General features: G+C 35.8%; 1 protein-coding gene across 1 annotated transcript in view; it reads left to right on the top strand.

Moving 5' to 3' along the window:
• Positions 1 to 4,479: 4,479 nt before the first annotated feature.
• The window catches only part of klf3 (Kruppel-like factor 3 (basic)), a 43,735-nt gene continuing 21,392 nt past the window's right edge, over positions 4,480 to 26,822 (top strand). Inside the window, exons 1-2 of the mRNA XM_051928201.1 lie at positions 4,480 to 4,575; positions 26,107 to 26,169. Coding sequence (XP_051784161.1) covers positions 4,555 to 4,575; positions 26,107 to 26,169 — 84 coding nt within the window. The 5' untranslated portion in view covers positions 4,480 to 4,554. The remainder of the gene's footprint in view (positions 4,576 to 26,106; positions 26,170 to 26,822) is intronic.

Genomic DNA, 26,822 nt, shown 5'->3' with positions numbered 1-26,822 from the left:
CAGATATCTTCTTTACAACATCAGGAGAATCCGCCCCTTTCTCACTACAGAGGCTACTCAGCTTCTCGTCCAGACCTTGGTCATCTCTAAGCTGGGCTACTGCAACTCTCTGATGTCTGGACTTTCACTAAAGGCAACACGACCACTTCAATTGATCCAGAATGCAGCTGCAAGACTCATTTTTAATATTCCCAAATTCTCACACACTACACCTCTGCTGCGGAACCTGCACTGGCTCCCTGTGGCTGCCCGCATCAGGTTCAAAACCCTAACACTTGCCTTTAAGGCCAAAACTGGAACTGCACCACCTTACATATCAGCACTGGTTAAGCAGCGTGTCACTTCTCGCTCTCTCAGAACATCAAGCACTGCTCATCTCGAACCACCCTTACTTAAAAGAAGAGGACGACATGCATCAAGACTCTTTGCAGTGTTGGCTCCTCAGTGGTGGAACAAACTTCCTCTTGCTGTACGAACAGCGGAGACCCTCACTGTCTTCAAACGTCGTCTGAAGACACACTTCTTTAAACAGCACTTGGGGGACTAAAGTCCCCATACTCTTTTCTACCCTTTTCTCAAAAAAAAATTAAAAAAAAAACATTTTGTACTAACAACTTACTATTTTCTTCTAGCATGGTTTTGTGTACAACTTGGTCAGCGGTAACTTGTTTAATGACAGTAGATTTAATCCTAGCCTTAAAGACTGAAGAACAGTCGTAGATTACTAAGCACTGTTGTAAGTTGCTCTGGATAAGAGCGTCTGCTAAATGATGTAAATGTAAATGAATTAAATAAAGATTTGTGCCACATTGCTGAAACAGATAGCTTTTTCAATATTTTCTTGTACTCTGCTCCACATAGTTACCTGGTGTGTGCTTATATTGCTTTGCTTTTGTACTGTAAGGATCCTTTTAATAACACTCTCTATGTAAAGAGTTATATACTGTACAATAAAGACTGATTCATTGATAGATTGAGGATTGGGTTTTCGGTCTGAGTAAGGCTACACAACATTTCTAGCATTATATCATAAACCTGTACTATTTTAGTTATAATATGAACCTATCTCCTGGATAGTGCAAGCATGGCAGAAGAATAAATACATTTTAAAAGAAAAGTTTGAAAAATCTGTTGGACAGACGAAAGATACTGTAATTTCAACAAGTGCTCTGAAGCCAGATAAGCAAGAATGGTTTGTTATACGTGCACGATGGCAATCAATACTAAAGAATTTAAAACTCTTTTAAGCAATAGAACAAAGAAGACAACTGTCTCTTTCAAGCAAAAGATAAATTCTCAATTAATAATCACTTGACTGCTTGCTGCTAGCATTCAAAGGAATGTAATTAAACTTCATATTATTTGTCATATGTACTCTGGGTAACCAGACTGCAAACAATTCAAGCAGTATGTCATTTTTTAAATAAACCCTTACCCAAAGAGAAAATCAGGACACTCTGAAAAATGGTTATATTCACATCATATACTTAAATTAATTTTAGGATACATTTTAAAATGGTTCATATAAAATAAAACATGGAAATATATGGCGCTTGGTGAATAAGTAGGTCCACAAATTGCAAACTGCTACATGTTAATATTATGCGAGGAATACTGTAGTGTCGCTTTCTTTCCTACAAACATTTTGTATGAGATTTGCTCATTTCAACAGATCATCCCTTTGAATTAATAGTGAAGTATTGCCAACACAGAGGTTAGTGAAGTTTTCCTATAAATTTAACATTCAGCATTTAGTTGTGTGATGTCAGCACAGAAAATTGTCACTTATTTAAACTTGACTTAGAATAAAAAGGCCTGAATTAAAATGAATTTGAAAGTAACAGATACAATAACTGTTAGATAGTTGGTGGTAGATTTAGTGTCACTGAGGAACTTCATCTGCTGGTGGTTTCATAGAGAAGAATTCTGGCCTAACTCGACACTTCCCGTCACCATTCCTATTTCTTACCTTTAAGTAGTGACTACAACTTACACTGCTACCACCTAAGATGCAGGTCAGCACTGACTGACAATATTTACGGTATATGTAGATTCCTTCCTTTCATAGCCATGATGTCATTAAGTCAATCCTTTGACTCTGCTCCAAATGCCAAGTCCTGGTAATTTCATGCATTGTAGCCCTGAATCTTTTTTTCAGTTTAATTTTACATTTGGAATGTAGCTTCTCTTCAAGGTCTCACACTTTAAGTAATTTTTTGTTGATGTCTTGCTTCCCTAGTTGCTGGCTTTAATATTAACCAGCAGTTCAATTCCATTCATCAAGTATGTCAGTTATAATCCAAGCAGCTATTGCCCTTCCCCCACTGAAAAAAAAGTTCCTTGTGCCCATTTATACTCAAAGCGCTCTTCTTAAAGGAAAATACCTTCTAAAAAATACTATGTAGATTGCAATTATTTTGAGTTTTGAGCATAGCAAAAGATATTTTGACTCTTAAAAGGTACTGCTGCCTAATTTATTCTTTTAAAAAAATTAAAAGATATGTATTTTCAGAAAACAACTGAATTAGTTAAAGCAGGTGTTTTATTCCTTTGCCTTGATTCTGAAGATTGATGTACAGTACACCACACAGTATACTATAGTTATTGCTGATAAGGAAAAGGTTTTAGGGATATGTCTGTATTATTCATCCTGTTAATATTTAATATAGAAGCTTGCACAACACCTCGAATTGCTCCAAGATGTATCTGTTTGATGAAAACATTTTCTCTTTAGATAGATAGATAGATAGATAGATAGATAGATAGATAGATAGATAGATAGATAGATAGATAGATAGATGAAATTGTATTTGATCATCCATCCATCCATCCATCCATCTACCACACTTATGCAGTTCTGAGCTGTAATACGGTGGTCGCTATCTGTCCCCAAGGTGGGAACTAACTCTCAATGAGTGATCAGACTTTTAGATGCACATTCAGGTACCTTGTGCCAGTTTAGGCTTGCCAGTCAAGGTTAACACCAGAGACCCTGAAGAACACCCACAAGGGCATAAGGACAGAGAAAGCTTTGGAATCCAGGGCTCTAGGTTTGTGAGATAGCAGTTGTAGTCACTGCAACTTTATGCCATCCACAAGGAATATCATAATGTAAAGTGACAAATTGTGGTGTGTGCTGTGTAGGCCTAGGGGAAAGTTTTCAGTTTAAAATGTTTTTTTTTTTTTCTTAAATTGAACACCAATATAATACTGTTTGTTTCATATTCCCAGTTATCCATTAGGAATATGGGAGACGTGTCTTTCTATAAAATGTATAAATTTGATGAGAATGTATTGTTATATTTGAAGGACTTGATTTATTTTTGTTGAGCCTCTTCTCGAAAATCTGGAGAAGGGATGTAGTTCACGGGTAAATTTTGACGTCACGTTTCTAAAGCCTAGTCTCTCCCTATACCTTTCAGAATGAAATAAAACAAATTTTATTTGTGGGCGCTCTGGCATATGATGGTGGGCAATGTGTAACACACATTTTACTACCGTTTTTGTTTGTGATGGACACACACATATGATGATGTTCGTAGCAATGGAGGCCTTCGATGATAGCCAAGGGCATATTGATATATTCGTAATAAAAGTCGTTATAAATTGTGCCCGATTCGATTCTCCGCGCCATGGCTCTAAAGAATGATTTCGATAGGCGGGCCTGACTTTTAAAGACGATTTATGAAATACATGTATTATATATAACAAGGTTACGAATGTAAGGAGCCATATAAAACTGCTTAATTCTTTATGACTGATCCTGTAAGATAGACATGAAGAAATTTGCCATGATTCTCCTTAATTTGTTTTGGGGCCTGATCACTGAAAAGTTGTTTACGTTTAAATACGCCATACTTTTAATCCGCTTGTTTCTCCCTAATGGACGCGCACGGAGGGCTTTACAGTTAAAGGCTAAGTAAAATTTAAAGCTTGTTCAGTTTTACGGTTTGTCCACAGCTTTTCCTAAATGAAGGTTAACTACTCCCCTGGCTTTTAATAAAGGCATTTAAGAGATCTTGAAATGCAAAAGTTAGATTCTGAGACTGAGCTATCCGAAGTGTATGCGGATGAAATGAAGTAAATTAGACAGAACTCAATGCAGCTTGCTGAAAATGTAAAGAAGCTTATCTTGAGATATATTAAATTGAGTTTCAGATTAGTGAAAATCTGAACTTCATCTTCAGATATCTGAAACTCATCTTGACATACATTTAAATGTTAATTTTACTTGCCGTATCCTAGTCTCATTTGATGGTGATTTTCCCGGGGTTTTATATTCGGAACATTCATTTTGCCCTGTCATATTAAAAATAAAGTTGTTTTTTTCCTGCCTTGTTAAATGATTTATCTTTACTTCAGTAAGTGGAATGCACAACCCACATCACACCTCGCCCTTGCCTCCGCCCGTCGCGACACTCCCAAACTGACAGGAGGCTCCAGCTTCTGCTTTGCTGTCCCCACCCTTTCCTCGCCTTCACCGCCCTCCTAGAGACTCCCCGCCTGGACAGACAGTCATGTGATGGGAAAGCTGAGGGCCGCCACTTTAAACAGATGGGCATTCAAAGTTTTCATGTGAGTGAGAGAAGAGCTGTGATAATCGACGGTTAAACGCGTCTTCTATCTTTGAACTGTGGAGTATAAGGGCTTACGTCGTCTAGGAAGTAAGTGCTATTCTCCGAACTCGGATGGATTGGGGGAGGAGGTTCTTGGCAACAAATGGTGATCTTTTTCATGTTTATTTTATTGAAGTGACGTGCTGCGTGTAATAAATGAGTTACAAACTATCCTTACTACAATAAAACATGAGGTGATGGGCTGCTTTTATCATCCTACTTCTTACACCATTATATCGTAGGCTTTATGCAACTTTTATCAGCCCAGACTTCGTTACAGTAATAGAAAGCTTTTGGCTGATACTGGCAAGCGTTACAGAAGACAAGTTTCGTACCTGGCGTTCAACTTTTTTTTTTCTTTTTCTTTTTCGGAAGAGCTGGTAGTTGCTGCTCCGCTTAGCTAGGCAGCGCACCTGAAGGAGTTAAGTTTTGAGTCGCCTGTGGAACTTACAAACGAAGCGCTGAGATTTCGAGGGTTGAGAATTGCTCTTTTCAGACAAGAGGTCTTCATTGTCTTTGCCCCCCACCCCTGTAATGTGTGCGGACTTGTAAAGTGTAACCCGATCCTAGACAGCGGGTGAGGTGATTGTGTACCATAGTGCTGGGAAAAAAAATCCTAACGTGCTCCGTAGCGCAGCCACCGATGCCAAGATAGTAGACGGCAGATGTCTGGGATGAATGTCTTTCATACTTGTAAGGAACTCGTCATAACCTAATATTTAACGTCATATCAAGTGTGTTCCATCAGGTAAAGGATGCTTCTGGTAAGGAACAGCTCAATCCCAAGACGCGAAAGGTATGAAGAGTGTTTTCAAAATGTATAAGCTTGACGGTGTTGGCATTAACCAGTGAAATGACGAGCTAATTGTTTTGTAAGTGAAGGATTTTATTTGGGATTTAAAACGATACAGACTGAAATACATATAATTTTTGTAATTGGTTTCGGTGGATTATCAGTCATTAAGAGGAAAGATCAATTAAAATTGAAGAGAATAATCGTGCCGCGTTAAATTTCGTCTCCGGTGAGTTTACTTACAGTGCGGCAGGTGTGCGCTCATGTAACCAGAGGGACCCCGACAGTAAAGATCTGTAACTTTATTATATCTCTTCGTTCACGTAAAAACCAATGGCTGAAACATAGATAAGTAGTACTGGGTGTAAAGTTTGAGACAATTGTAGGAATTGTCACGTACGCTGGGTCAGTTATGAATCGTTAACCTAAAACAAATAACGGGAACAGTTGTTGGCACCCTACAGTGTAAAGACGTTATACTGTATATCGCTGAGCGATGCCGCGTGTTGTGAAATGCGCTGTATAACAAAATATTGATTTATTGACAGATAAAAAAAACTATCAGTTTGTGCTTTTTATCTTATACTTCATTTCGTTATAATCGGGTTGTGTAATGCACACCTTTCCTTTTATTACTGGCTACTTTAGAGGTTATCCAGGGTACTTGCCATCTGTGTATTTCACTCAGAAAATGACAATTGTGCACTTCACGTTTGTTGAACTAGTTTATATTAAGCCTATTGTACACACACATTGATTAGAAGAAGTAGTTGTACTCTATATAGTCGACTTATATATTTATATTTCTTTAATGTGACTTTAATTTGAGCCCTGTGGTTTAACTCTACATAAAAACATAGCAATAGGCTAATTTGCCTATTATTACATATTATTTACCATCTTACATTATTTGGTAAGATGTAAACATACAGTTAATGGAACTGAGTTGATTTCTTTAGTTTACATAAATAAATTGATCAGTGTAAGTTTTTCAAATTTTTGCTTATTAGAATGTATTTTTATCGATTAGTTAAACTTTATTCTGCATAGCACCTTTCAAAGTGTGAAATTGTGCAAAGTGCTTTGCAGAAATACATGTTAGTAATATTTCTTTGTGTAATATAAAGTTAAATACTGGACCGTCATTGCATCGAAAAAACGTGTACCAGTGTGCCTTGTACATTGCATGGTTATAGAGATCTAAAGGATATCTACATAGCCTTGAGGACTAAGCAGGAATTATTCTAGACTTGATTCCACTTTTACACAAGGCACATATTCAAAACAAATTGCACATTCTTCTATGATGACCCTTCTTAAAATCACTAAACAGTTGGTGTAAAAACAATGTAAAAAAAAACAAGATATACCAGCCGTTTAAAAATTTCTAAGAATATTTTAGATAGTTTTTGCTCAAGGTTAAAAGGAACAATGTGTTGAATTCCAAACGTTCAATACATGATCATTTCAAGGAACCTAAGCTCTAGTAAGCAGCATATTGTACTGTATACTGTATATCAACAGACAAAGTATGAAAGTCTTTTTTTATTGTTTTAAAAACACATTTCTTTTATACTCATAAATGTACCAACAGAAAAGATATATAACTTATTAGGTGGGTTCATGAGTCAGGTTAATGTAATCTGAATGCTTGGTAAACCAAATATCCATCTGTTTTCTGAATGTTTCACCCAACAACATAAGACACAAGACCGGAGTTAGTAGTGCATGGGGCATGAGTTTATTGTGGAGCACACACACACACACACACACTGACATTCTCTCATAACGGGCACTAGATGCCTCAGGGTTCTATAAACTAGGCTGTGTCCTGTTAATGTGTTTCAGCTCACACCCACAAAGCTAGCACCTCCACCCTCTGTTGTTGTATTGAGCAGCAGCTGCCCATGTAAATACATACAGGGCAAAGTCAATGTTTCTCTTTGCCTTTGCTGCACCTGGCTCCAGCCGAGCTGTTTCCTGATCTTTGTTTCAAGGCCTTGTTTTGCGTCAGACATTCCAAGAGGCACATGCATGTTCTTTTCCTGTTTGCAGACCAGTTCGTTGGAGGTAAAGGCAGGGTCCCAATCAAAACAGTCCAGGCACTCCTCCTTGGGCCCCACCCTCTCTTTGCTTTGCTATTATCTCACACACACACATACAAAGTTTATTGTTCAAGATATATTCCTTTTACATGCCACACAGAAGCTCAGTACTAACCTTTTCACCTCTTGCTTCATAACATGTTATTTACTCCACCAAGTTGTTTTAGGATTATGAGAGGTGGAGGAGTAGGTGTCACTTGCTTTTTTAGGCAGTGTGTTATGTGTTTGTTACATTTTGTACTTCATATGGTAACAGCTAGGGCCATCTAGAGTTGTGTTTGCCAGTCACTTCCACTGAAAGTTTATTTTTTATTTATTTTTGAGTATGAGTACTTTTTGTAAATTATCAGAAATGTATCATAATAACTGTCCTTTCTTTCTTTCTTTCTTTCTTTCTTTCTTTCTTTCTTTCTTTCTTTCTTTCTTTCTTTCTTTCTTTCTTTCTTAACATGGAATACATGTTTAACCATTCCCCAGTATGTTTTGTGATAGATGCAACCCTCTATCCAGTAATCTGGTTTTCAAACTCAGTTTTCCAATAATAGGAAGAATTGTAGCCTAAACAATAGTTATGCAATTATTTTTCTTTTTTTGTTTACATTTTTTTTTGTTCAAAGGGAAAAAAAAGATAACAAAAAAAAATGTATACGTTACAATTCTTACTGACCCCATTGTTGCCCCTCTACTGACTTAAAACACAGGATATATAGTAATCATAATAAATCAGATGCAATATATGGTTTAAAACCAGACATAGTGTATAAGATATGAAGATATAAATAAAACATAATGCACAGAATCTATGCAGTCCAGACATAATATAGAGATTGATGGAAGCATCCATCCATCCATTTTCCAACCCGCTGAATCCGAAAACAGGGTCACGGGGGTCTGCTGGAGCCAATCCCAGCCAACATAGGGCACAAGGCAGGAACCAATCCCGGGCAGGGTGCCAACCCACCGCAGGACACACACAAACACACCCACACACCAAGCACACACTAGGGCCAATTTAGAATTGCCAATCCACCTAACCTGCATGTCTTTGGACTGTGGGAGGAAACCGGAGCTGATGGAAGCATTGTTAGCATATTTCAAGAAATAAAGTGTAACACAATTGTAAATATAAAACTGGTTAATATCCGATTACTTAGAGGAGTGCTGTTTCTGGTTAATGTTTTGATATGTTTGTACCAGTGGGTATAAAGTTGTTTAATATGATTTGTATCTTGATTATAAAAAGTGCTACTGTAATAACTACTGGTCGTAGACAACTGTTTAAGTTGCATAGGATTCTTGATGTATAAAAAGACTTTATACAAATTAATCTTTTGCCCTTTTGATAATTGTACGTAGAATGTCAAGCAAAAATGCATCCAGACAAATAAAACACTCCATTATGTATATAAAAATAATGCATTAATTTCTGTATTTATTGCATTTATAGTTTGAAGTAAATTTCTCTTTTCATGGACAAATCCTGTGTTATCAATAAAATGAGAGCCAGCTCCCAAAAAGTATATATATATATATATATATATATATATATATATATATATATATATATATATATAATTAGTCCTTTTTTAATAATAATACATTTTATTTTTATAGCACCTTTCCTGTGCTCAAAGTGCTTTGCAAATATACAGAGGAATACACTAGGAATAAAAGCAAAGGTGATATCAATAACAAAGGATATAGCACTTTTCCTAATGTTTAAATATTTAACACACACAGCACTTTTTTTACAATACTTAATGCTCAAAGTGAAGCCTAGTCAAACTACCAGAACATGTTCAGGGTCACACAAGTTATCAATAATACGGGATGGACGTGCAGCTTTGCACTCAATTCCAAATATTTAGCCTCTGGGCCTTACTGAAAAAAAGTAGTTTTTTAACTGGTTAGTGAGATCTTTTTTTTTTTTTTTTTTTACACTCTATCCAGTTCCCTTCTATGTCAGATGGGAGAATATGAGTCGCTGAGAGGAAACCAGGCAGCAGTCTGAGTTGATAAGGAAATGCATTGTCTGAAAGAGTTGGCTGAAGCTTTCAGTTCTCTGAGGTTACTGCACAAGGAAGGAAAGCCAGACAGGATACCACTCACACACCCTTTAGCATGCTGCGTGGAAATGATGCCAGGCCCCTAATGATCCAGAAAAAATTGGACATGATTATTTGATTGATTGATGTAAGGGTGCTTCATAGTATCCAGGTTAAACATTGTGACTAAGCCTAGCATTATGTTGAATAATTTATTGTGTGAATACATTTTATATGATTTGAATATGTCCAAAAAGCCAGCCCACAACATGAAGGCTGCTATATGTCTGTATGGCATATTAAGAAAAACATACTTTGATCCCTAGTAATATAATAATAATAATAATATAATAATCCACAGTTAAGCTTACAAAACTCTTTATACTATAATAACATCAGTTCAAGTGTGTCTGTCTATGGATTTTATGCTAGCTTATTTTATGTGTGTTTGTGTGTGCGTGTGTGTGTGTTTGTGTGTGTGTGTATAAGCAGCAGATACATGAAACTAAGATGTTTTTCTTTAAACCACTGACTGAGTCGATGTTCTGAAGGCTTTAGAATTATAATGGGATAAAAAGAATAAATCTCCCCTTAGTCCTTTCCCAAAGTTCACAGTTCTGTGTAGTCTGCACATTCTCCCTGTGTTTATGCTGGTTTTTCCAAGTAATCCAGTCTCCCAGGTTTCTTCAAAATAGGCAATTGAAAATCATTCCACAATGAGCAAATATTTTAGTTATTTTATGTTGTATTTTAATAATGGCTGATTGCTTTAATTACATAATATGTAAGACTATTTCTTTGTTTTCTAATGATTTCCTACAGATTCATTTATTATCTATAAGAGAAGACTTCCAGCTCAGGAAAACTATTGTTGAGAAATCTTAAAGACTGAGGCTTTGCATATTGACATCCCCTCCCAATATTCTGGCAGCCAGCACACTAAAATTATTTTAGACTTAGCATTTTAGGCTACTATGGCAATACATTATTACAAAAAAAAATGCAAAACAAATATACTTATTTTTCAGATCACCACACTGTCGACTTCGATTAAATTTTAATTCCTTGATGAGAAACCTGTCCACATACCAGCTTTGTCAAGGTTTTCCTGACTTGTATTTAGTTCTCTGAACATTTTGGCTGGCAGGTTAAACTTACTTTTGTTCCTCACTTTGTTTTAGAAATTGTACTGTTTCTGACATTTTCCTGAATGTCATACTTCAGTTCCAAATAGCATGGCCTAATTACATATATGTGGATGCCTTTTTTTGGACAGGAAAGGTACTATTCTGCCTAATGTTTTCAGTTGTTGAATTTTCTAACTGTATGGTGCTATAAAGCTCAAACCTTATTGTATTGCTTTCAACAGATGGACAGCAGATATATTTGTTTTTGTAACTGTGAAGCCCCTTTCAAAATGAGGAACCAATATAACTTAACATTAACTGCTTTAGAAGTATATACTGTAGGGTGTCACTAATGTTGCATTTAGCTTAAAGATTAAAATAGAATAAAAACCAGTCAAGGATGTTCATTTTTTCCCCTCCTCATACTATTGCACCTGCTTAATTATATTGAATCGTATGACAGAGCCGCCCAAGCAAATGGGGTGTGGGCATAATAAGATAGTAAACTGAAACTAGACCTGTTTGGACAAGCCGTGGGGATTCATCTGTGAGCTTTGAGGGAGGGTGGAGCAAGATATTTAAAGATGATATATAGTTGAGGTCAAAATGTTTGCTTTCTGGGTTGAAATGGGTTGAGGATTTCATGTTACAGTTATTCATCTGACTTCCTTTAATAATAAATTATTATTGAGACTGTTAGAGATGTCACATTTATTTTGTCTGTATAGAAAACATGTGGAAGGGCGTATGTTTCAATGCCTGTTTATAGTGTGTATTTTTTTAGTGAAATAGTTCTGTTAGACTCTATATGTCTTACTCCGAAAGAAAATAAAAAGAGTTACACTTTAAATTATGAAAAGTATGATAAAGTATATGGGTTTTTGTTTTTTATGGTTCAGTTTGAATTTTCTAAAGTAAATGGATAGAGATCCTTCCAGATGTTTTTTTACAATACCCATAATTTAATAAAGGATAAAGCAGATAAGTAAACTGCAGTGTTTATGTGTGTATATAATATATAAAATATCTATGTGTGTGTGTGTTTTTATTTATAAATAAATATATATGTATGTATGTGTATATATATATGTATATGTATGTATATATATATATATGTATATATATATATATGTATGTATATATATATATATATATATATATATATATATATATATATATATATATATATGTATATATATATATGTATATATATATATATATATGTATATATATATATATATATATGTATATATATATATATATATATATATATATATATATATATATATATATATATATCTACTCTATATACCTGTATATAAAATCCTAAGCCTAAAAGTGCAACGATTTTGTGCAACATTTATTTATGTCACGTTTTTTTGTCACGCTTTAAATTGGGCTGATTTTAAAACCTACATATATATATGTTTGGTATCATTCTTTTCAGAATTTATCGAACTTTAATTTGATATTGTTAGATTTTCAGATTCTTATTCCGTTTTTAAATTATAAACTACAAAATATCAGCAACTCACTTTCCGCGAGATGAGACTTTGTGCCAGGAGATTTAACCGTTCCTGAGGCTGGAAATAAAAGACGAAGAATAGGACAGCTGCTGTACAGGCTTTTAAATGTTCAAAGCACCCTGCAAGATGCAAATCACCCGGCACAGCAGCAGCAGCAAGCCAGCAGCTGATCGAGCAAAGAGGAGGTAAAAAAAAAAAAACCCTGTATTTGTTTCCCATTGTATCACCGTTTAAGAGGGGGTTTCAGAGGAGGGACCATGTCTTCTTGGGGTGTGTTCAGCCCCCCTCTTCACAACGCGAGTGGCAGAGATGCAAAGTGGCTGGCGTGTAGCACAGGCCAGGGGGGTTTGGCGAGTAAAGCAAGCAGGGGTTGAACCCCCTAGTATATATGTAGTGAATAAAGCACAAGACAAGGGTGAAAAGAGTAGGGGTTCTCTTTATACTTGGAATTGTGCAGCAAAAAAAAACCAAACAGGCTTTACAGATGAGAGCTCAAAACAGAACATAACATGAGAAAGATGAAGGATTATATGGCCGGATTGAGAGGAAGGGGCAATATGTATGTATATATGTATATATCACCTGACTCAGTAATACAGGCTAATTGATCGTTATTTATATCATTATTATACAATTAAATTACATTTTATAGAGCATTCATTAAATGAGCTGAATAGAATGTAACATTTCCATGGTAATGTACAGTTCTTTGAGGTCAAGTGTGAGTGGCCTGTCCTAGAAGTGTTCAGCACAGGCACAGACATCTACTTTAGCCGTGAGACACAGTTAATAGATTACTGATTTGTAAATGCACTGCATTTTCTGACTTATAGGATAATTGATCAGATTGTTCTTTTAAATGTGTGCCTTTAAATCCTTTCTATATGTTTGTCTTCTGTAAGGAAGGTCTGAAGGTACACATAAAAAAGACAAAAAAATCTGTCTTTACTATCAAAGGTTACATTTGTGTAAACATTTTTAAAGTCATTTTCAGTACTGACTAATCAAATGTGTTTCCAAAGATCACAACTGATACATTAGTGATATATAGCAGTTTTTTGAAGCAACACCTTGCAGCCAAATAATTACATTATGTTGGCTTAGAAAGTAAGTGGATGAATATGTAGTGACAGTAACGTGAGCTTATTGGTGCTTAAAACGTTTCAGACAGAACTACAGTATGTATATGGATACTTGATGGGGAAGATTCTGCAGTTTTATATTAATCAAATCCTCAAAGGTCCCTTTTTGTACATATGCATTCTAGTTTTGACTAGAACTGTTGCATTAGAGATGCTCATGTCCAAAGGGAGCAGTTAAGGTGGCTAATGTTTAACATGCTTTTCTTGTGAAGATGACTCCCTGACTAGATTTCACATATGAGTTCTTTCTGCCTCATTGCTACTCTTGGCGCCTATGTGTTTACCATTCTTTTTATACCTGGTTGACAATTTATCATCTGTATACCTAAAGGCATCTGTACAGACTGAGGTTGTTGATAAAACTCCCCTGTGTTTGTAACATTAATGATAATCTATAAATTACAAATAATAAGTTGCAGGAAAAGTACAAAGGTAGAATATGATTAATTCTTTTAAATAATAATAAAATAAATCAAAATGAATATATGCAGGTTATTATATAAGAAACTAGCAAAATACCTGCGCTTCGCAGCGGAGAAGTAATGTGTTAAAGAGGTTATGAAAAAAAAAGGAAACATTTTAAAAATAACGTAACATGATTGTCAATGTAATTGTGTTGTCATTGTTATGAGTGTTGCTGTCTTTTATATATATAATATGCACACACACACACACATAAACATATATATACATAAACATATATATATACATATCTACATATACACATATCTACATATACATACGTATATACACATCCACATAAACATATATATACATATACAAATTTACATATCTACATATATATATATAGACATAGATATATACATACATACATTCACATATATATATATATATATATATATATATATATATACTGTATATATACATATCTACTTATTGGCTCCTGTATTTAGGATATGGCAGGTTGGATAATGGACGGATGGACATTTGTATGCATAGCCCTATTTGCCCATTTTCGTTTTTTTTTCTTTCTTCAGTAATATTTCAGCAAACCCGGAGCTTGTCAGTTCAAATCCTGGTACTGACACCACTGTGTGACCCTGAGGAAGTCACTTCACCTGCCTGTGCTGCAAAAAACAAAAGTAATGTAACAAATTGTACTTCAGATGTTGTAAGTTGGTGGAATAAAGGCATAAGTCAAATAGATAAATATGTATTATACACATAGGAACTATTCATTTATTTTCAGTTAAGTCATCTGCAGCAAACTTTTATAAATGAGGGTTTCTCCTTTTTAGATAGTGCAAACTGTTTCTTCTTCATTGACGTTTTCTCTTGGAGAGCTTTTTTCATTTCATTGAAAAAGAAAGCAGCAGCTGCCAAAATATGTAGCTTTCTTATTAATTTTTCAACATTGTGTAAAATAAATGTATAAAGTAACATAAAAGGTTTAAATACTGGTTATTCTTTTACACTAAAATATTACTACACAGATACAAAAAAAGTTAAATGGATATGTTCTTTTTCTTTAAGGAGATTAAATATTACTGAAGAAAGAAAGAAAAAATTAAACAGCCAAATGGGGCTATGCATATGAACTTAAAAGGTTTAAATAAAAGAGAAATATATATTTTATTTTTACTTGGTTAACTTGTGGAGGGTGTATCCTGTAGCAAAGCCCTAACTGTTTTCGTGAAAGCCCGTTTCAGTCAATAAGTCTTATGTGTGTGTTTATGTATGTGTGTATATATATGTAGATATGTGTATATGTAGATATGTATATATATGTATATGTATATAAATGTTTATGTGTGTGTGTATATTATATATATAATATATATATATATATATATATATATATAAAAGACAGCAACACTTATAACAATGACAACACAATTACATTGACAATCATGATACGTTATTTTTAAAATGTTTCCTTTTTTTTTCATAACCTCTTTAACACACTACTTCTCTGCTGCGAAGCGCGGGTATTTTGCTAGTATATATATATATATATATATATATATATATATATATATATATATATATATACACATACATATACACACATACATGCAGTTTCAATAACATAGAAATCAATATAAATATTAACATCATTATCATATGAGAATATGAAGTAATATATAAGAAGCACATTTCATATAAATATAAATTATTAAACAGTAAAATCTTCTTCTGTAATTTGCTACCGTGGCAATTTGTGTGTCTGTCCAGGATTTTAAATCACCTGTAGCTCGCAAACCGTTTCACCTATTGACTTGAAATCTGGTACACATATAGTACATCACGTCTACTATCCGCTTTATGGGTGATGATTTTATTACTCTTTTTATGTTTATTTTATTTTATTGTAGAATCAACTCCTATGTGCGCACACCAGGGCGGCCGTGGGCGGATGCGTATGGTGTATTCACTCCATGTTATCGTGCATTGCGCTGTCAGTGGTATTTTGATAAAAGAATTTGAACAACATATAAGAAGCGTATAAATTATTAAACAGTAAAACATTAACATTTAAGAAGTAAAGTTAGATTAAGTACTACTGCAGTGCCCTCGGGTATACCTCATTTTTTGTTTGTCCATTACATGCTTAAATGTATACATTTTTTGGTGTACCTACCCGAGAACACGCGACATATAACCGAGCGTGGGAGAAGCATGGATTTTAAACACGCGTTGAGTTCATCTGCTGGTCTCCCTCGTGGAATAACTGGTAATGTTTGAATAAAATCTACAGCGAGTAAAACGACATTACCTCCTATTTTTTTTTTTACGATCTCTGAGATGTTGCTTTTTTCGGTTCAAGGCTTCATAAGCTCTTTTATGTTGTATGGTGTACTTATCCCAAACCATCATCTTTGAATGTTGCAAGACTTTCGCCTTATATGTAGATCGGGGTAATTACATTCATTGCATTCCTAGTCTGAATCACAATCTGATTGTATGGGTGGTTACCTGGCACTGTAGGGTTGCCACCCGTCCTTTAAAATACGGAATCGTGCCGCATTTGAGAATGAAATTGCGCGTCCCGTTTTGAATCAATACTGGACGGGATTTCTCCCGTGTTTTTTTTATCATTTTTTTTAAAGCAGCGTCTCATGCAAATCATCCCACACGCATTTTATGAAGATGCCTCCTTTCCTACTTTTGATTGGGTAATACTTGATGTCATCGTTAGTTTGATTGGTCTTTTTAACTGTCCAGTGAGGAGGGCGTGTCTTTTAAGTAGAGTCTGGAAAGTGTTGGCACTGAGATGTGGCGTCAGCGCCAGAGTTGAAGCCCCTAATGTTGCGGTCAGCAAGTCGGCTAACATCCGCCATGTGCCGTCTTTCAGTTGCGAGAAGCAGATCATAGAATGGTTGAAACTGTTGCCCCTAACGTTGCGCCACGGCGTGTGGTTCGTTTATACCTCGTGTGTTCTCATTAAAGTTTTATGTCGCGAATATGTTATTGCAATCCGCAGTGGGAGCGTTTCTATAAACTTAATTTAAACTTACGTTTTACACCGTGCTTTGTTTCCCTTATGAACATGCTTGTATGCTTAACTCGCTCCGTTCTCAATTGTTTAATTAATTTTTTGCTCTTCGCTGTTTGCGGCTGTTCCTCCATTTCCCCCTACTTCGTTCTTTTATCTCGCGAATATGTTATTGCAATCCTTAACGGGAGCGTTCCAATAAACTGATTGAAAATAGTTTTGCATTTACCTTTTTAGTAAAAGGCGAGCTTTTAAGCCTGAGAAATCACCACGTAAATGCACACGTTTAATTGGACATGTGTTAATATGTATGGTTACACAGTATTAAAAGACAGTGAACAACGTCAGTTACCTTTGTTCCCGCGTTTGATAAAAGGTGAGCTTTTAAGCCTGAGAAATCACCCCGTAAATGCACACGTTTAATTGCACATGTGTTAATATGTATGCTTACACAGTATTAAAAGACAGTCAAAAATTAACGTCATTTACCTTCGTTCCCGCGTGTGACTCGTGCTGTAAATCTCTTCCTTGTTTTTAGTTCACGTGATTACGTAGGAGGCGTGATGACGCGATACGTGACTCTGCCTCCTCCATTACAGTGTATGGACAAAAATATGTTCCAGTTATGACCATTACGCTTTGAATTTCGAAATGAAACCTGCCTAACTTTTGTAAGTAAGCTGTAAGGAATGAGCCTGCCAAATTTCAGCCTTCCACCTACACGGGAAGTTGGAGAATTAGTGATGAGTGAGTCAGTCAGTCAGTCAGTGAGGGCTTTGCCTTTTATTATTATAGATAACAGCAAATAGAATACAGACATACTCTATGTATTATAAAAAGAAGACAATTTTCTTGTATGTGAAATGGCTGAGATGGGTGCCTGAATCCTTTCAAGATTTCATGTCCAAGTACAGTATATTTCTATTTGATAATCAATTAATGAAAAGTGTTCAAAAGTAAAGTGTATTTACATAAGTCAAATTGTATGTAGTAATAATTATCCTAAGTTCTTTGAAACACATTTAAAAAGATTTAATACAAAATAAAGATTCAGGAGAATCTGGCCTGGAAATTACCATTGCTGTCTCAAAAATCCAACTTCATTTTTGTTTTCACACATCCCAAGCACCTTAAGTTGATTGGGGCTGTGTTTGAGTGGGAGTATGTGTAGGAGCAACTGTACAATACACTGGTCCCCTGATCAGGACTGATTATTGCCTCGCACTTGATGCAAACGAAGATAGGTTCAGGTCTCCCCAGACCCTGAATTGGATTACAAGGTAATAAGAATTATGTTATAAAAATAGTGCAGTGTTTGTCAACAATAATCAATTTTTTTCTCTAATGAGATAGCTTGTTATGTACAGCAGGTATTTAGTGTTTGGATCAGAACATTATGAAATCATTTGGACATTAAAATAAAAAATATATCCAAAGGCAGGCACTAGGTTGTTAGCTTGTATCATCTCCAGCGTAATTAGTTGCCCCGTATACTGGATTGTAAACTGGTGTTTGGTGAGGCACTGTATTAAGCTAAATTCAATGTTGTATTCATGAAACCATTCAAGGATGTCCCATGCCCTCTAGCATGGGGCAATATCATTCAGAAAAAAAGCCTATTCAAAGGTGTATGCATTAGAGATAAACCTAATCTCCAACACTGTTCATATATCCTATGGTAGTTAAACACTTATCTTTTTGTATCATGGAATTCCGTATGTGCCACCAAACCATTACATTATGACCATCATCTGGCATTACTGACACCCTTTACAATAGATCCATAGAGTCTACAGAGATTTTTGTCATATCCTAGCTTTCCCAATAACAATAACTAGTACTCTTCAATAGGACAAGCAGTGTTCTACCAGTCCTGTAGTGTTTGTGCTTCTTGAACCAACACATTTGCACTTTCTTGTTTTTTACTGATAAGAGGGGAACTCGGTTGGGTTGTTGGCAACCATGTCTTGCATACAGTAAGATAGGATGGCTTGCTGCAATGTGATAATTTCATCACCACTTCTGCACACACGGCTGTTAGTTGCTGCAATGACTGTAGTGTACTATTTACAAATGGAGGCTGACATGACTGTTTAAGAACAAAGGACTACTACAGGCTGGGTGTTTTTTGGGCTATAGCCTATTTGTCATACACTGCGTGCATGAAAAGCCCAACAGGCCCACTATTTATGATGTTGTCATGATAGTGCATCAGGTGGTCACAAATATGTTGTGTCAGAAGGCATTAAGTCTTTCCATTTCTCTCACTGAATTTGGTATGTCATAGTGAGGACACACAGAAAACCAACACTGGAAGGGTGTTTAAACCCATAAGCGTCAGTGTCCAAACTGACTTTCAAAATGTATATTGAATTCACTAAGATGTTGACAATTGTTCAGGATGTCAAAATCTATCAGGCCTTAAGCTATTATCTCAACTGGCTCACTTTTCTTATACATAAACAGTACAATGTTGGTAAAATGATTTATACATGTGAAATGTTTTTGGGTTGTGTTCATTATATAAATGGTGCATGCAAAATAAAAATTGTACAAATACATCAGCACCTGCAGGAAACTTACATCAATCATTTTTTTTGGTGCTGATTAATTTAATAGTTACCATTAAATTAGATTTTTTTATTAACCTTCCATCCATTTCAGGGGCAGTGGAAGCCAGAGACTTTCCAGGCAGAAAAGTGCGTGATTGAGGTAGTGATAGGTGATCAGACATGATCAGACCCTACCTTGGTGCTTACACACACAAACCAACACTCATTAACACTAAGCCAAATTATAAGCCAGACACAACTAAATGAAGTGTGGAAGGTAACCTGTACCAGGAGGAAATCCTCCAGAACATGATTAGAACATGCACATTTAATGAAGAAGATGTCTTTGCTGTTAACTGTGTTTATACAGTAGTGATTTGCAATGCAAAAATTTGAGGGAACTTCAAGTATACTGACATGTATTAAATGGGAATCTTCACCTACAAATGTGTGTGATAGGTCATTAAAATCCCTGGCATTTTTATTTGCCCTCCAAGGAAGTAACTGACCTAGACAATAACAGTTAAATGTACTCTCCACTATAACAGAGCAGCATAAACAATTTACAGTGGGAGAAGAAAAGCACTCCGTCGTATAGACATCTTTTGTTGTCTGCTTCACATGTACTTGACTTCTTGTTGAGAACAAGGTGTAGGATGACTTTTCAGATCAGATGACTGTTTAGTGGGGTTGCATTCTTTGCATTTTTAATTGTAGCCAGTGGGGGTATATGCTATAACTTCACTATAGTATCCCTTTCTGTGAAGTTTATGATGGACTGTTCTTGATGAATTTTTCTGCTGCAGATTAACATTTGTAGTCTAACTAACTGCTTGTCTGTTTTTTCCTTGAAACCTGAACATATTTGTGTAACTCACAGATTAAAAGTTCATGCTTTCATCCACAGTTGCTTAACATCTACTACTGACATCCATGCTGTTACATCCATGTCAAAAACATCTTTTTCACTGTTTCTCATTAAACATCAGTAAGTTGACCAGAGTTTGACACTGAAGTTTCTGCTTAATTTGCCTCAACCATCAGTCCTATCACAAATTTAGAAAGTTATCAAGCCATGGTAGGCAACATAATGAGCAACTTAGATCTTGTATTTTTGTAAATGACCTTAAATCTGTTGTGTTTTAATAACTTTTTAAATTTTACCATACCTGTGCAGGAGCACCTGGTTATCAGTTTTTCATTTTTACGTCATTTACTCAAGAGGTTTGTTTATTTTGAGAGTAATCTATAAATGGAACGAATGACCTAGATTTTTATGTCATATAGGTTATGCAACTAAAGGTGATATATTTGGAAGTTGAAAGGAGCAATGTATAACTGATTATTTACTTCCGATTCATTCAGGTTTGACTTTATTTTATGATTTATGAATTGATGGAAAACTAAAAAAATACTCTGCTTAAAACTGAATAATATATAATATATATTATATTTAATATAATAATTTATATAATTTTTTATAAATATATATATATATATATATATAGGAATAAAAAGGAACAGACCACGATGAAGAGTTGAGAAATACCAAAGTAGTACGTGGTACCCCCATATACACGAAAAAAAGCCAAAACCTAGCAAATCAACAGATGCATCTTTACAGGCAGAGCTCATGAATGAACTGATGAGACTACAAATGTGGAGGTTTTATAGAGGCCCAGGGAAGCTGGAACTGGACATGAGATCATCAGAAGGAAGTTCCTTCTGTGGGTCTGCAGAGGAAGAAAACGAGAAATTATTAGATAAAAGCGCCAACACCCAGGTCTGGCAGATAATTACAGTTATTTAAGCCAGTAAGCTGCCTCCCATGTGCATGTGTATGACAAAATATACTGTATATACAGTATATATATAATAGTAATGTTCAATCATCAAGAAAAACAAAATATTCTGTTTAGCCTGAAGGCTGAAATTTGGCAGGATTGTACATCTAGGAAAATAGGTATCCGCTAAGAAAGGATATTTTGAAATATATCAGTATTTAGGTGTAAAAAAACACCTCACAGCAGAAAAACTAAATACCCAAAAATCTCAAATATGCTTTGATTGATTGAAATTTGGTGATGTTATAAAAAATCAAAAATTAGCTGACAATTTTTGTTGATATTTTTCATTAATAATGTTCTAGTGAGTGGAACATTTTAACTTACCGCATCTCTTGTTTCGCTACAATACTGACAGAGATGCCTCGGAGAAATGGGCAGTGCTGGTTTATGCAAATGAAGACCATCTGTGGAATGAAAGTGAAAGGAGCTAAGTTCAGGGAACTCGAAGAAGACCAGTTTAGCAAGTGCTTGCCAGGTTGCTTTGGCTGTGAGTGTAGTCAGTTTCATGCAACTAATTCAGTAATACAGGTATTTAATGTATATTAACCCCCACACCATCATTTTTGCAAACTTGTGCAAATGCTGATGTGGGGGCTACAGTTCCCATCAGCCATAGTACTGCTCCAGACAATATCAACAGCGTTCATGAACAAAACGTAACAGAATCGACAAACAAAGGTAGGAACTGCTGTTTTTTTTTTTTTTTGTGAGGAGAATAGTTAAATTGTCTCGCCGGATTACAGAGTTTATCTCGGGGTGATGTGGTCTTGGGGGCCAATTTTACCTTTTTTAATTCCTTGACAACCAACAAACAGCATTTGAAGAGAGGGATTTTTCCCCGTTTGTGAATCAAGCAAAGGCCTCTTGGTGAAATGAGCACTGTTAGAAACTGGAAAGAATGTTGCATAGTCATTTTGATCACTTCAGCAAACCTGGGGTGTGTCACATCTTAATACATAATTCGCCAGCCTCCTCACTCACTCACGTCCATCCGAAGCCGAATGCGCAGTCGCCTTCTGCGCAGCTGCCTGAAAAACCTTACAGGACCGACATCCAACCCCAACATCACAGCATGTACAGCCGCAAAAATTCAAAGAGAAAGGCAACTTCGATTAAAGCTCTAGAGGCCTGAATGGCGATTTCGACTACAGCTTGAGGCCTAATTACGCATTCTGATTCAATTACGCATTAATTCCATCCATCCATTTTCCAACCCGCTGAATCCGAACACAGGGTCACGGGGGTCTGCTGGAGCCAATCCCAGCCAACACAGGGCACAAGGCAGGGAACCAATCCCGGGCAGGGTGCCAACCCACCGCAGGACACACACACACACCAAGCACACACTAGGGCCAATTTAGAATCACCAATCCACCTAACCTGCATGTCTTTGGACTGTGGGAGGAAACCGGAGCACCCGGAGGAAACCCACGCAGACACGGGGAGAACATGCAAACTCCACGCAGGGTGGACCCGGGAAGCGAACCCGGGTCTCCTAACTGCGAGGCAGCAGCACTACCACTGCGCCACCGTGCCGCCCACGCATTAATTCAATACACCTATATCAGGTTTGTGGTGCTTATACTTATTACTGTTCCATATTGTACTGGAACATTCATCATTCAATATTATACTATAGGCCTGGAAAATTAATCAACTAACAGTAGAAGCCTGCACAGTAATGAGTAAAGTGGACTACAATCATTACAAAACAACTTCTTCGTTACTTATCATTTGTTCTTCATACACTGCTGACACAAACTCGTGCCCGTTTCATCTTATGTTGTCGAAACGGGCTCTTTGTCTAGTTTGACAGTAAATCTAAGATAAACTGATTACACTTCATTTTTTTTACCAGTGCATAGCCTTGTGTTTTTGAAAATGCCAAACCTTTTGTCTACTTGCATATTGTTATTAAGTTTGCAATACCAATCAATGATCAGCTTTAAGTAGGTTTTGAAGTTAAAACACAGAGGAAATATAAAGAAAAAAAATGGCACACATTAACCAATGGAGCCAAGCTACAATCGATTAGAATGAAGCACAATTTTTTTCTATAGTTGAAAACAGGATGGTGATTTTGAGTGAGTAAAAATAATTAGTAACTTTTGCTTTTTTTGGTAGATATTTATTCAAATCCAGTGTATGTTCAGGCAGTACTAATTTGAAGCTTTGATGCTAATGGAGAGCTGAGATTTTTAGCAGTTTTTATCTTTGAATGAATCCTCCTTAAATCACCTTTGTAACATTTCTGAATGCTGTTTAAATACTGAGTTCTGCTGCAGTCTTTTCACATCAACACCACCAAGGTCGGTATGTAGCATGTGTAACAGTAAGCAGCTAAAGTAAAATAATTTTAGTGCCTGGTTAAAAAATACAAATATTGTGTACAGAAAGTACTTAGTTACCAAACTACAGTATTTCTGATACATCCAATTAACCAATGGCACTATAACTGAAGTCCATTGACAACTTAGACTCCACAATATAATGAAGAAAAATTAGTTAAGAAAATAGATGGCTGGACACACTGTTTGAAGTAGAGAAATAGTGTTATGCATTACAAACAGTGGTATCCACTAAGCAGTATGCAAGAATGTATCATGTGTACCATAGAAGCTTAAGTTATATTCATTTTAAGCTGTGTGTTCAGCCATATGGGCATAAGAAAATAACAAACATGCATATGGCTGACAACAAAGACGTTATAATCTTCATGGGGTACCACTGAAAAATGCCCTTCCAGATAGGAATATCAATTTATTGGATAGCTTACTATTATTAGTTGTTTACAGAATGCTCACTAAGAATTAGTGAATGTTTTGTGATTTAATCATTGTTTCTTTCAAACCTCTTAGTAAGGTGAAAGTCCCAGCAGTGAATGCACCAAAAACAATTATTTTGTATAGTTTTTCCCTACAGTGAACATTAACCAAAGGCTTCTTATGGTTATTTACAGATTTTATTGAGAGACAAGTGAATTCATTTCCTCTGGGTCACACAGTCAGTAGTAACCATTAAGATATTATTACTACTTTTTATATTTTTTTCAGATTAGTAGAAAAAAAACTACATTATTACTCCAAGAGTACCTTTAATTTTGGAAAAAGAACAGCAGAGAAAGTAGAGGTTAGTACAGATTGGAGAGTATTCAAGACCTGGAGTACGGGTAGGCACAAAACTGGATTCAAATACAAAAAGAAAACACTTATGATTCAAGTAAACTTTAGCAAATAAAGTGATTTTAAAAGTGGAGTTTCCCGGAGATCAGTACTGCTCTTAATTTATTTAAACAATGTTGATTAAAAATAGGAACTTGGAAAATAGTTTGCAGATTACGCAGAACTTGCTGCATAATCTAGAGTCAACAAAAATCACTAAAAACAGATTGCTACACATTTCAGACATATCCAGATAAGTAACAGATTACAGTTATTGTATATTATTGAAACATTTAATACACATGGAATAAAAATACTAGATATACTTACAAAATAAGGGCTCTGAAATGGAGAAGTACACTTTATACTGTTTACAAGAAGGACTTATACAGGAATTGTTATAAGCAATTAAGAAGGATAATAGAATAGTGATTACCTACCAACCCAATTTGAGTGGAGATCATTTGGAGATCATGTAAAATACCTGTGTGCCTCTTCTAGGATATTGTGTGTAATTTTGATTTCCATTTTATGAAAAAGATTTTCAGTGGCAGAGAAAATCCAGGTATGGACTAATAGACTAAATCAAGGACTATGGGGTATGAGTATTGTTGAGAAATTGAAGAAACTGAATCTTCTCAGTATAAGCAAATGGATATTAAGAGACAGCTAGTACTTTACGCATAATTCTTCAAGTAGAACTGAAGAGCACCAATGAAAGTTAATTAAAGGTACTTTTCACAAAGCATTTAGAAAGCTTTTCTTCACACATTATTTACATCCTGCAGTGGGCTGTCGCCCTGCCCAGTGTTTGTTTTCTGCCTTGCGCCCTGTGTTGGCTGGGATTGGCTGCAGCAGACCCCCGTGACCCTGTATTTAGGATATAGTGGGCTGGATAATGGATGGATGGATGGATTATTTACATCTAATAAACAAACAGTCTAGTAGAAAGTACCCCTTTGGGGTATTAAAATATTATGTTGATGATAACATAACATTTATCAACATGGATAGCCCAAATGAGGGTTATGGAATGCTATGGAACCATTCCTGACAGCACTGGGCTCAAGGCAAGGAGCAGCTTTTGTCAGGGTGCCAATCCATTACAGGTCCCACTCACATATGCATTTGCACTCACACTCACACAGGGCCAATTTGGAATTGCTGGTTAAGGGTTTAGACACATGGGATGGAGACACAAAAATCAGAGGACCCATCCAGAAAACCCATCCATGACCGCGCGTAGGAATTCAAAACTAGATCCTGGTAGTAAGGCAGAGGCACTTCCTGCTGTGCCATTATGCCACCCTAAAATGATTATAAGATTCTTAGAACTTTCATGATTAATGTCATCAGGTGTGAGAAGTTAGTGGGTCATACAGGAGGCAAAGCTCTGATAAAATTAGACCATCGTAAGGTGACAGTCTCCATCCAGTAATGGCCACTCTACTGTGTTGCCCAGTAATACTAGACTAATGACTCATTTAAGCGAGAGAGTGATTAATTGCAATGCTGGGTCAGGTACAAATCACCCTAAAACACTCAGGATGTTTGAAGAAGGCTATGTAAGTACCAATTGATTTTTTACATATTACTACCCACAACTACTCTCAACAGAGCATAGATTATGTAACATTACCATAGAGTGAATATAATCTGTCATGATAAATATTTTGTTAGAAAAAGACAACTTGAATAAAGATGTTTATTCCTTTTTGTGTTTTTTTAATAACAGGTGCCAGCTGGCAAAATGCTGATGTATGACTATATGCCCATTAAGCAAGAACCAATGGAACCAGTAAGTAATTATGACATAACTGGTAGAGTATTGACAGGCTAGTGAAATTCAGGATTTATGCCATAATATGTGGATCTGTTTTCTTTTGTTTTCAGTAAAATTTGTTTAATTTCATTGTTCAAGATGTAGCTAAACTACAATCTATGCATTTATATTTCATACGCTTGTGTGAGTTGTACTACTAGAGGGATTTCTTCCTTATTTGCCCATTTCTAAAGTTGTAGAAATACATGAATAATAATGGAGAACGACTTTAAAGAAATTTAAGGAATAAAGACAGAGATCTTAGGGTCGCAGGGTAACTGGAACCTATGCCAGCAGTCATAGTAATAATTTCAAATAGTCAGTAATAAATAAATAATAAAGGTAACTACTTATAAAAACAATAGTAGTAACATGTATTACAAATGTACTGCATATAAAGCAGCTACTAGTAGCATATTTGAAGAAAGGGAGTCAGCACAGAGTTCAGAGCCCAGACACCCGTGGGGTAGAAGCTATTGCAGAACTTGTCAGAACTGGTTCGGGTGCTACAGTAATTTCTGCCTGATGGAAGTGGGACAAAGAGACCGTAGGAGTGCTGGGAGCAGTCCTTCACAGTGCTGTAGGTTTCATGGATTGAATGCTTTATAAAGATGTATTAAAGGAGATCA

The sequence above is a fragment of the Erpetoichthys calabaricus genome, chromosome 5, assembly GCF_900747795.2.
Source record: "Erpetoichthys calabaricus chromosome 5, fErpCal1.3, whole genome shotgun sequence".
Lineage (NCBI taxonomy): Eukaryota > Metazoa > Chordata > Cladistia > Polypteriformes > Polypteridae > Erpetoichthys > Erpetoichthys calabaricus.
This window is presented reverse-complemented; position numbering and strand designations above follow the sequence as displayed.